The sequence below is a fragment of the Heteronotia binoei genome, chromosome 19 (genome assembly GCF_032191835.1).
Source record: "Heteronotia binoei isolate CCM8104 ecotype False Entrance Well chromosome 19, APGP_CSIRO_Hbin_v1, whole genome shotgun sequence".
NCBI lineage: Eukaryota > Metazoa > Chordata > Lepidosauria > Squamata > Gekkonidae > Heteronotia > Heteronotia binoei.
This window is the reverse complement of record NC_083241.1, coordinates 31,823,866-31,836,239: the sequence shown is the minus strand read 5'-3', so window position 1 is coordinate 31,836,239 and position 12,374 is coordinate 31,823,866. Positions and strand designations below refer to the sequence as shown.

General features: G+C 42.4%; 1 protein-coding gene across 11 annotated transcripts in view; it reads right to left on the bottom strand.

The window, feature by feature from the left end:
• NEO1 (neogenin 1) overlaps positions 1-12,374 on the bottom strand; it is a 156,906-nt gene that overhangs the window by 26,783 nt on the left and 117,749 nt on the right. For 5 of the 11 annotated variants that reach the window (XM_060259786.1, XM_060259787.1, XM_060259778.1 and 2 more), the window contains exons 14-21: positions 11,931-12,041; positions 11,189-11,383; positions 9,764-9,859; positions 8,318-8,541; positions 6,414-6,552; positions 3,822-3,929; positions 1,680-1,874; positions 649-681 (exon numbers count right to left, since the gene is read on the bottom strand). In XM_060259786.1, the coding sequence (XP_060115769.1) occupies positions 649-681; positions 1,680-1,874; positions 3,822-3,929; positions 6,414-6,552; positions 8,318-8,541; positions 9,764-9,859; positions 11,189-11,383; positions 11,931-12,041 (1,101 nt within the window). The remainder of the gene's footprint in view (positions 1-648; positions 682-1,679; positions 1,875-3,821; positions 3,930-6,413; positions 6,553-8,317; positions 8,542-9,763; positions 9,860-11,188; positions 11,384-11,930; positions 12,042-12,374) is intronic. The other 6 variants (XM_060259780.1, XM_060259784.1, XM_060259779.1 and 3 more) reach the window with 3 other exon arrangements.

The following is a 12,374-nucleotide window of genomic DNA, read 5'->3' as shown; positions in this document are numbered from 1 at the left end:
CAGAAGGAGCCATAGCACACATTTTCCCAACAAAGTGCCCACAGCTTCCATCCTAGTTCTGAATGCCAGTGGCAGAGACAGTATTCAGCAAATCAAACGCTTGATTCAAGTCAACAGTCTCATTCCTCTCCCCCATGATGCAGGTGCACTGTTTAGGTCCCATAACTTAGAGCCTGTCAGAACTCTGCACAGACAGGTTTTGAACACTGACTATGGGGTTCTCTGAAATCAAGCCAGAAGAGAAAAATGATTCATCTGAAAATGCTTCCAACAGCAGGCTCACCACTCAAGCTATAGACACTTGGATACATCCACTTTGAGCATGCATGAAGCCATATTCTTTTATTGCTGAACAGAGAGAGAGAGAGAGAGAATGAGAAAGAGAATGAGAGAGAGCGAGAAATCATAGCCTAACCTACCCATATTCTAAATCTCAGAATCCCACTCGAGTTTCCTGTTTGGCTTTGAAGCTGTCAACATCTTTTAACAGAGCAGCCACTGTTTTATTTATTTATTAATTAAAATATTTATACCCAACCTTTCGAAACTCTTGGTTCAGGTTAGAGAGAGACAGACAAAGAAGAGTACTTGCAATAAGAAAGAGTGACACAGAAAAGCACTTGCAATAAGTACTTGCAGTTCATTTACCTTGATCATTAGACATTTTATCTGAAGATTCAGCTACCGGGACAAGCACGGAGGAAGAAACAAACGAGAGAAAGATCACCAGATCGGAAGGAGTGACAAAAAATTTGCTGGCACAGAAAGGTTAATATCTTTAAAAATGGGAAATCAAATTAGTGCTACCGGTAGGGAACTGAAGGTTTACCTTCCCAGGATTACTTTCAACTCTTGTTTGTATGTTACAGTAAGAGCTGCTCACATTCTGTGTCAATAAATGATGGAATATTTATGCATTCATTCATATTTAAGAATATGACAGCTACTATGGTGCGTTGTTAGACACTTCCTCCCACAATGGGAACCCTTTGTGATAACTTACACATCATCACAAATTCAGTTGCACCAAACAGTATCCACCCAGGTAACAGCCAACTGTTTGAAAGACAGCAATGCATGGTAAGCTGTGTCCTCACAAGTACTCACCCTTTCACAGATATCACTCATTCCAACAACAACTTGGACATTTACATTTTTCAGAAAGATAGCTCAGCGTGCCACTCCAAGAACAAAGGAGATGAGCACAAGAAAAAAACATCTAAATCACAGGCCCCACCCAGAGACATGGCCTAAAAAATGCTTAACTTCCATGTACTGTTTTGGTACTAGCTGTGGAAAGTGCTGTCAAGTCACAACTGACTTACGGCAACTCTGTAGTGTTTTCAAGGGAAGAAAAGTGATCTGCCATTGCCTGTTTCTGTGTAGCAACCCTGGACTTCCATGCAAGAACTAATTGCTTAGATCCTGAGATCTAACTACCCTGGGCCATACAGCCCAGTTTTGGTACAGCTTAAAAATCCACTGCTTGCTCCCTTCTCCTCTGCCATAAACAATGTAGACCTGAAGTCCTTCACATACAAGGTATTCACATAAATTCAGAAAGATCATGCACTTGTAGTGTTTCTTTTCAACAGCAGACTAAATTTACAGTTATTACTCCCAAATTGCTTAATCAGCAGAAAACATTGTAAAAATGCACTGTTACACTACAGACCTACCTTTAGGTGTTCTGAACTGTACTGCCTCTGACATAGGGCCCATGCCTTTGGAGTTGCGGGCCTGAATCTTGAAAAAATACGCAGTGTCAAGGGTTAACTCTTGAATCTGGTGCGTCAGTCTATTTCCTACTACCGGCTCAATGACCCAATCATGGATTTCAGCATTTATATCTGTACTGTAGTAAATGATGTACCCTGCACAACAGAACGCAATTGGTGAATTATAAAGACAAATTTCCAAGGGCTCTAAATGCTTTGAGAACATTAAGCGTGTTTCATCTACAACACTTGAAACCACTAGATAAACCCTTCTTCCTCAAGTTCCCTTGCAATTCTGTCTCTACGAAGCTGAACAAGAAATTGCATAATTCATTACAACTGCTAGGGAAGAGAAATTGGAGTCATTTGATCAATTAGTATCTGTTAGTTCACAGAATACATTCCCTAAATCTTTACAAAACAATCCAGATTAATTGAAGTCATTTGGCTTCAGCGGAACACAGGTTTGCTCATTTCTGGCATGGCAGGAATGAATTCTAGTTTTTCCACCAGTGGGCCGCTTCACACAGATTGTGTTCTTTGATCCGTTGAAGTTCCGACACATGTCTATTGCTTCTCGAAAAATGACAAGTGTTGCGATCTGAGACCCTGGATTCATGTTTTATACTGCTCATGCAAGCATAGCTTTTAAGAAGTGGCAGAAATTGGCATGAGAGTCAGGTCTGAGGCTAATGTTTTGGTCATAGCAGGAAGCAGCAGTGGAAGACAGCCCTGAGCTCAGAAGTGTGGGTTTTTACATTAAAAAGAAAAGAACTGCCAGAAAGCAAGACAAGATGTGCAGATCAATATTTTAAGCGATCAAAGAAATGACCCCAATTCAATGTGGTCAATGGCATGCCTGGCCATTTACAGTACAATCCTAGGCAGACCTATACCCTTTTAAACCTCAATGGATTTTAGAAGAGTGTAACTCTGTTTGGGATTGCACTGACAGTTGTATATCACTAACTATGCTCCACTATTTCTGTTGCATCTAGCAGGTATGGTGTTTGGAAGGGCAGCACTGGGAGGGCTTCTGGTGTTCTGGCCCCACTGATGGACCTCCTGATGGCACCTGGGCTTTTTACCACTGTGTGATGCAGAGTGTTGAACGGATGGGCCACTGGCCTGATCCAACATGGTTTCTCTTCTGTTCTTAACCTTAATAAGAATTCCTCAGCAGGGGAGGTTATGGATGGATGTATTTCTCACTAATACCACATGGGCAAAGGCTAGGTTTTTCTTGGTTTAACATAAATGTGGGACTGAAAGAAACCAAGAAGTTCTAACAACTGGATGCACTACAGTCTGACATATCACAGTGCAAAGCTGCTTGTGGAGAATGTAGGAGAAATTAAAGGGGAGGGACAGCCTTGGTGTTGATCAGATATCGTGTTATCAGTGCACTGCTTATTAGCCAGCGTGGGTAAAACAATCTTGCTGCGGCTTCCTGGTGTACAATGCAAGTGAGGCTCTCTAACCTAGTCGACATGTTTTAAGAGGATGCATAAGACAAAGAATAGTTTCAGCTCAGGTTCTGTAAGACTGTTATGGCACGTTCCACCAGAGGGCAGACCTTTCATGTCATTTCTACAATAAAAATAAAAGTTGGTACACACCTTTATCCCATTACAAAGCATGGTCAGCCCAAGTGCCAGCAGTGAGGACAGGAATGGGTAGAGACAATCAGGGACCATACTGTTGACAGAGCACCCTTCCAGGAAAAACAGGCCTGGAAAAGCCATCCTGTCCTACACGCTTTTTTATCAGGGTGGCCTGAAGAAGTGTGTATACACTAAGCCAGAAAAGATACCAAGGAACGTCTCTGTGGCAGAGAGCAGCTCACAGATGCCAGCTCTGTGGGCTGTGGGGAAGAAAATGTGTTTGCCTTGCTCTTCCCCACAGCCAACACAAGCCTGAGATAACCCAAACTACCCACCTCCACTGATGGCACTCAGAAGGAACTGCCTTCAATGCAGTAGCGATGGCAGGGATGAGGGTGGCCCTGCAAGACTTTAAAATGCTGCTTTCTATCTCAGGGCTATTCTCTAACATCTTGAACAGCAAGCCCAACCAGACAGTTGAGATTTCTTCAGATCTCACCTGTAATTTTGCCGTTGGCTTCAGATGGAGGCTGCCAGTTGACTATGATGGTCCGTGGTTTTCCTTCTTTGCTCACCACAGTGACATCCTTTGGAGGAGAAGTTGGAACTACAAAAATATTGTAGGTTAGACATGTGTGTGACGGTAGCAGCATTATCCTCATGAGTGTGCTTTAGTACAGAAATAATATTCCACTATTTAAGCCTGCTGGCCTGTGTCCAGAGAGCGAGCCCTTGGGCTCTCCCCCAGCCTCCTCCCCAGGATGGGCACATCAACCAACACCATTTCTTGCTCCAACAACAGCTGAGAAACGAGCAAGGTCCCACAGGGGAGCACCCGCCACATTGTGGTGGAGTCAGATGCCGGACCTCTACTCGCAAGTCACTCAGCCTGTCCCAATAAAGCTAATGGGGAGTCAGTGGGAGGGGGTGGAGACGCGGGGGATGACTATTTAGGCGGAGGGAAGTGGGTGCACCGAGGAGGAAAAGCATGGGGCTGCAGACGCAGAAGGAGCAGCAAGCGCAAGTGTTGTGAGCAGAGTTCACGTACAGTCAACCTCCCCTCCAGCCCGGTCTGAGGTGTACCCTCCTCCGGCAAAGAGCGTCCTGTCACTGTCTCCCGACTCCTCCCACACCCCACTGCCAGGAGATCCTGACAGCCTGCAGTAATTATTTGTTTTTCTTCTGAACTAGCCACAATAATCCTTAAGATTCCCTTCCAAAGTTCTCTTTAAGCACTCGGAAAGTATCTTTAGGAGAAGCTGAATTGCTTTCTTGTACACAGATATTTAGATTATATATTCCGTCACATATGCATCTACAAAGCATTCCTGGTGGTGGGTGGTGGGGGGGGAAGGTTACACTGAAACGTCTTGAAATTCTAATTTTGCACTCTTGAACTACCAAAGCAGATTCCCTCATGGTTTTATAAATTATGAATTTTTCTGCACTGCTTAACAATTAAATTTCAGTTTTTTAAAAAAGCAACTACACATTTGCTCCTCTTCACCATCAGTCCTTCTTTCTATAAATGATACCAGTCTCTAGAGCAGAAGATGAAAGATGAGCCAATAATTTTCAGCTGGAATGCCTAAAATCAGTGAGGTGGATAGAGCAGAGATGCTTCCTGGTATGTTAATAACTTTGGAACCTGCGGAGACTTCTCCAGTAATGGGAAACACAGAACTCTGATCTGGCACTCACATGAAGCTGCCTTATACTGAATCAGACCATTGGTCTATCAAGGTCAGTATTATCTACTCAGACAGGTAGCTGCTCTCCAGGGTCTCAGGTAGAGGTCTTGTACATCACCTATTACCTGATCCTTTCAACTGGAGATATTGGAGATTGAGCCTGGGACCTACTGCATGCCAAGCAGATGCTCTACCACTGTGCCACTGCTCCTCCCACTCTTTCCTTGGGCCTTGCCTCATGTGAGTGTCTGAAGCGAAAGAGACCTAACACTGATTCTTTGAGGTTTCTTAGCATCAGTTCGGGCTTCTTGACTCATTTGTAGAGCCAACACTTGCTGATAAGATCATATAATTAAATTTAAACACTACAGGGAACAGAGTACATGGGATATGCTTTGATCCAATCAAAGCCTGCCTTATCTCTTGCTCATTCTCTAATTAAATGATACACCCCCTCCCTCCAAATAATAATGATGTCTTAACAGCTATTATTAAGAGACAATTATATGTATAGAATATTTTGGTTTTTCTTACATAACTATTTTTATGTCTAACCTGACCTTTGCTCAAAGGACTGTAATTCTGTCCACTTTGAAAAAAACCCTAAGAGCCTGTGATTACCACTCCTGACTTTGAGATTGACATGAGATCATCCAAAGAGGTCCTTGCTTTGTGTGCCACCCTTCTGACAGGTGACAACTCGGGACGGGATCTGGTGACCCTTGAATGCTTCGCAATCAGGAAGCTTTTGCCCTCTCAGTGGCTGCGTTTAGGAAGGAAGTCAAGGCACACTTGTTCCAGATGGGTTTTTTTTAAATTACAGTATTTCATGTCCCCTTTGCTTTATATCCTTGTGTTCCCACTTCTGTCTGTAAGTTCTGTATATTTGGTGGTGGAAAGGGCTCTCAAGTCACAGCTGACTTATGGTGACCCCATAGGATTTTCAAAGCAAGAGATGTTTAGAGGCTGTTTGCCATTGCCTCGCCTCTGCATACCAACCCTGGACTTCCTTGGTGGTCTCCCATCCAAGGCCTAACCAGGACTAACCCTGCTTAGCTTCTGAAGATCTGATGAGACTGAGCAGACCTAGGTCATCCAGGTCAGGGCCTGTATATTTAGTTTTGTGCTTTTAATGGATGGGGAGGAAAAAGAAGAGACCATGCTGTTTGAATTACATTGTTTTATATTTTGAAGCCCACCTTTGGGTCTCAGCTAGAAAAGCAGGCTGCAAGTAAGGAAAATATATGATTTTAAGCAACTTTTCTTTAAATATGAGTGTTTTTATTTCATCTTCTACCTTGAATTTGGAGATACCTTGATATCAAAAGGCATGGTACAGATTAAAGGAGCAGCCAGTAACTACAAATTCTGTTAGAAACATGAAAATGACTTGAGCGTACCTGATTCAAAAGTGGTCCCATGTGCTGTCATGCTCCAAGTACTTGACCTTCGGCCTTTCGTCACCATCACAGAGAACTCATACAAGGTGTTGGGCTTTAAACCAGTCACTAAGAAGCTTAAGGTGGTTGTATTTGCAGTCTAAGAGAAACCAAAGGATCCACGAAATGAGAATCAGAAAAATCTCAGCCTATGATAGTGTCTGGAATATTCTCACATTTTACACTCCCTTAATTACCTTCCTTTTGCAAACTCACTGATGCAAATTCAAGAGTTAATGGGAGCATTTGTGCAATTGGCAGCTAGAGATTCCTTTTATAATCAATACCAGTATTTGGTGCTAGTCAATTATACATTTAGTCAAATGACCTCAAGGTCTTTGGTCTACTTGTTATGCAGCAAGCCTTCTAAGTTGCTTGCTGATGGTGTCTAATGTACTGTACTTCATTAAGGGATCTCATACGGGAACCCAGTACAAAAAAAAAAAAAGAGCGCTGAACACTCACATTTGTGGCAGAACTCCAGGCTAAATTAAAGGCCAGGAAATAGCTGGAAGGACTGATTCCCAGCACCAAATTAGGTGTTTTCTTGGCAAATGCATAGAGTCCTAACCTTTCATTTGCTGAGATAATGAAGAGTAGGGGGTGGGGGGGCACTTACAGGGGAAAGCATTGACAAGTGGGAGAAAAGGGGTCTTAACCCTTTCTGCACCCACCTATACTCTTCCCTGCAAATGCTCCGCCATTGTGTTCAATTTCAGTTTTGGAGCCACATTATATAGGGGGAGACTCACAAACTACAAAGCAACTACGTAATGCAAACTGCAGCTACGTTTAACTTCTGACATTTAACTCTCAGGTCTTAAGAAAAGGTTATAAAAGCAAAGCATTGTTTACAAAGTCACTTCCCTTGAAAACAAGCTTACTAAACGTGACCAAAATGAAACAAGATGAAATCGCATGCAACTGGTGAAGTAACTGTTTGGAAGATAAAATTTTCAACATCCATTTGGTACCTCAATAAGGAAAATTTGTGGTTCAAAATAAGAGCCGTGCCATTTAAAAAGAACCTACTTCTCTGCGTGATTTATATGTAGGTGCCCAAACTAAAGCAGCTTTCCAGGCCCCAATTTACAACCTATGTAAATCTCTGATCATTTTGGTCACATTCACTCAAGACCACTTTCAACGGATGAAGTATTGAAGTCAATTAGCTTAGGAGAGTATAGTTCTACTTAGGATTCTGCTAAGACTGAACTTCTCCCAAGGAAACCGCGCGTACCCCTCTTGCCCCCAGCTAGATACAACAAATTTAAGGGAAGGAAGAAAAGGCAAAGCTTTTTAAAACCACTTTTTGTGCACAGATGAAAATCAGCCAGAAGTCTGGACTTAATTAGGAAACCTATCCAGAAACGGATGCCAAATTGAGTCAATTTTTTCCTAATTGCCTCTCCTATGGTATGCAAGTTATACTTTAAAAGGGGTATATTTAAAATTGCCTCAGTCCAATGTTCTGTCATTGGACACCCTAGAGATAGGACTATGATTTATAACTTGATTATCTAATAAAAACTATTTAAGTTTCCCAAACAGTGCACTATGCAAGAAATCCCAAAGACTTATCAAAATGTTTTTCGGTGCTCAGCGAAAAAGAGCTAAAGGCAGGTCCTCGCTTTGGTCTACTGTAGGTACTAAACCAGGGATCCCCAACCTTTTTCAGCCTGCAGGCCCCTTTGGAATACTGACACAGGGCATACTGTAAGGTCTTGGAGGACTGGCTACATCAGGGGTGTGTGACCTAATATGCAAAGGAGTTCCTGCTACAAAAAAAGCCCGGATGAAACCCAACACATCAGCCATAGCCAGGAAACAAACATGTTAATGTATTCACACAGTGTTATCATTACCTTGTACTTTGTGTTGGCAGGAATGTTGGTCTTCCACCGGACTGTGTAGTAACGAGCATCTGAGACCTTCTGGTTCTTTGGCAGAGAGTTGTCTGCCCAGGTGATTCGGATGGTGTCATGGCTCAGTATGGAAGCCTGAACTCCCACCGGTGGCATCATGGGGGAGGGATCTGGCACTGGAGTGTACGGAGCATTAACAACAAATAAATCAACTTCAGAAGTGTCTAAGGAATTGATGGGTAAAAGTAGGGTATTACAATAAAAAAGAAAGAAGGTGGCATTATATGTGAATAAAAACAAAAGGGGGGAAATGCAGGGTAATAACGATGAAATGAAAGGTGAGACATGGAGAAAAAGAGAGAAAAGCCAGAGTTAATAGGCAACACAAGACCAGCCAAAAAAAAAAAGTTTTCAGTGATCATTTCGAACCATTCTTAAAACACATGCCTCAAATAGAGTCTACAAAGCTGGCCACCGAAACAGCTTGTCACAAAGTGGCATGACGACCATCACCAAAAGCTTAATATGCATTTGAAATGGTTTACTGCCTAAGTTCTTAAGCATCAGCTCCGGTAAAACTTTAATTTATCCCATCTCCAAAGCGATGCTGGGGAAGAAAACCAATGTAGAACTGGCATCCAGGATCCCTCATACAGCACTAGAAAAAAATTCAGGGAAAAGATCTGCTTGTCTGAGTCACAAAAACTGAGGGAACACCAATACAAGACTCCTGGGATCCAGCAAGGAAATTCAAAAACAAAAAGCCTGCTGAATTCTTTCAAGTCACATTAATCAACAACAGGAAGCAAAAGTAAATAACAGGCAGCGCAAAGGTTAGTGGGCTAGTCTGCTTATAGCTGGAGTTAAGTATGCACATTAGCAGTTTATGGTCAGCTCAAGATTGTCCAAATCCTTCATTCAGTGTACCCAGGGCATCAAGTGATAAAGGGCAGAGACACCTGTTCTGCAGCAAAGAACTGTATTCACAGGTGTTTCCCGCAGCGGTGTGGATATATAGTCATCTTTAAATGCCTGTGGCTGTTTAAAGTATTGCATGCATACATACATGCCACTGGAATAGTGGTACAAACGCCACAGTGTTTGCTGTATGACACGGGCCTTTAAGAACAGAGACTGAAACACGTCAGAAAGTGTTCACAATGAACAAAAAGTGTCAACCAACAAATTTTGTAGGAAACAAGGCCGGACCTTGTGCACACATTCGTGTACTGTGCTCTATGCCCAATGTAGAAAAATGATGGCAGCAGCTATGAAGTGAATTTCAAGCAACTATAACCAGATTTAAACGTTAAATATACGGTTTAACAAGATATTCGTGAAAAGAAAAAGCTCTGCAAGCCATAAAACACACTGGGAGTTTGAACCTTAAAATTCAAGGTTGATCGCTGGGAGTCATAAAACAAACGGGCAAGCCTTATCCTTTACCTGTATAAGCCCTCGTTACTGCACTCTCATAGAGTGGGATTCCTTCACCGACATTGTTATACGCTTTCAAAGTGATGACGTAATGGGAGCTGGGATCTAAAGAAAAAAACATCCGAACTATTATTCCCAATTTCCACTCCAATTTTCTTTACTACGGTACTTAGTAACTGAGAAAAATGAACTGTCCAATCCAATCAAGAGGAAGAAGAGGAGGAGGTGGATTTATACCCCTCCCTTCATTCAGAGTCTCAGAGCAGCTTACAATTTCCCTCACACCACAGCAGACACCCAGTAAGGTAGGTGGGGTGAGTGAGAGAACTGCTCTTGACCATTTTCATGAACAAAAGCAGGGCTTTTTTGCAGCAGGAACTCCTTTGCATATTAGGCCACACACCCCTGATGTAGCCAATCCTCCAAGAGTTTAAAGGGCTCTTAGTTCAGGGCCTACTGTAAGCTCCAGGAGGATTGGCTACATCAGGGGGTGTGGCCTAATATGTAAAGGAGTTCCTGCTACAAAAAAAGCCCTGAACAGGAGTACATAAGCAGGTAAAACAAACCAGGCAAGAGGTTCTGATTCTGGAGAATAAGAACCAGCTCCAAGTGATGGGAGAATTAACTTTGACCTTAAATCCGAAAATACAGAATAATCCAAAACTACATGGTCAACAGAATCAATTAAATCTGTATTGCAAATGAATTAAATAAAAGTGCTTTCCCCTGTCTGGGCATATGAGAAGGCACAGCTAACCTCTACATTAACAGAGGAAAATTCATACAAATAAATCAACCTCCCACCATCTCTGGTTTATTTTGTCAAATTTGTAAACCCGGAAATATTCAGGATTTTTTGGGGCTGCCAGACAGCAGCAGTTACAGGGCATTTAAAGGGCTCTCAGTCCATTTCAATGCCTTTGGGGTAAACTCTCAAGCTTTTAAAGGGACTGTTTGGAGAAGGCATTTTAAGGGACCATTTCCGTTTAAACACCTTTTTTCCCCTTCCACTGAGAACAATGGAGGATGGAGCACCTTCTTCTGGGGCCCACAGAATTGGATCCGTGATCCAATCTTTTTGAAATGTGTGGGGGGAAGGGTTTGAGGAGAAGGACCAGAGGCTAAGCTGCAAATTTGGTGCTTCAGCCTCAAAAACAGCCCCCAACCTAGAGCCCTAGATACCCTTGGATCAAATCTCTATCACAGCCTACCCAAATAAAAGTATTTTCTAGAAAATGCATGTTGGTTAGCACAGAAAAATCTTCAGAGTGGGTGAACATGGTGGTCACTTTTAGAGTGGGCAACTAGTAAAAAAAAAAACTAGTAAAAAACTAGTAATAAAAAACATACACAGGTCAATATGACTTTGCATTGTTATTTCAAAAACACTGTTATTTCAAAACACAGCTAACAATATTGCTGTATTCTCCTTACCCAAGTTTTCAATAGTGTAATATCGTTGCTTATAATCCACCTTGATGGTCTGGGCATGTGGGCTCCCTACACCATAACCAATAGCATAGCCTCTGACCACAATGTTCTGGTTTTCAGGAGGAGTCCAGCTCACAACAATGCTTGTTACAAGCGGACGGACGTGTAAGGAACTTGGGACATCTGGAACACGAGATTCTGTAAAAGGGAGGAAAAACCTCTCTAAATCATTTAACTGGAACAAAAATATTGAATTTGAAGTACTACGTTATTTTGCTACAAGCTCATATTTAGTACTAAACTGAGGCTACGTTATCATACTTTAGTCACATTATGAGAAGACAAGAGGCACTGGAAAAGGCCACAACACTAGGAAAAGTTGAAGGGAGCAGAAAAAGAGTAAGACCCAACTTGAGATGGATTGTCTCAATCAAGGAAGCCACGACTCCAAGATGTGAGCAAGGCTGTTAATGATAGGGTATTCTGGAGGTCATTAATTCATTGGGTTGTCATGGGTCAGAAGCGACTTGACCGCACTTAATTCACACACACAGCTGAAGTGGTGCTAATTCAATTATGGCTTAGCAGCACAATATCTTGACTGAACAAGGTGACAGTAAGGGGAGGGTCAGGCACTGCTGCAGCAGCCCCGCTTGTCATATTTTTCCTCCTTAGCTCTGCATTCTGAGGTCTTTACACTGACAGAATGTGTTCTCAAACTCTCATTCACAGTTGATATGCATACCATCAAGGTCACTTTCAAAGGTTTCTGCTGATACCCAGTCAGTAGATGGTCCAGTACCATTGACTGTTAAAGCAGCAACTCGGAAGCTGTACTCTGTGCCGCGTTCAAGACCTGATGTAAGAATGCACAGTATTAAAATACACTTTCCTGCAGCAACTGTGAAGCCAGTGTTCCTAATTTAAACGTCAACAGTTCCAACAACTGACTGTAATAGCTTGCAAATAGGAAACCAATTGAGTAGCTAAGTGAACAGCATATATGGCTGTCATATAGTCTGAGGCTAACCTGACACAGATCCAGCTTAGCTAAGAGCTTTACATTTTGACCTTTGGCCTCTTGAGCATAACCAGAGGCTACCAGCAGCAGGCTGCCAGGCTTGTAGCAAGATTCCAGCAGATGCAATTGACACAAATTATTATTTGTCAGACTGATGCTACAAGGTGA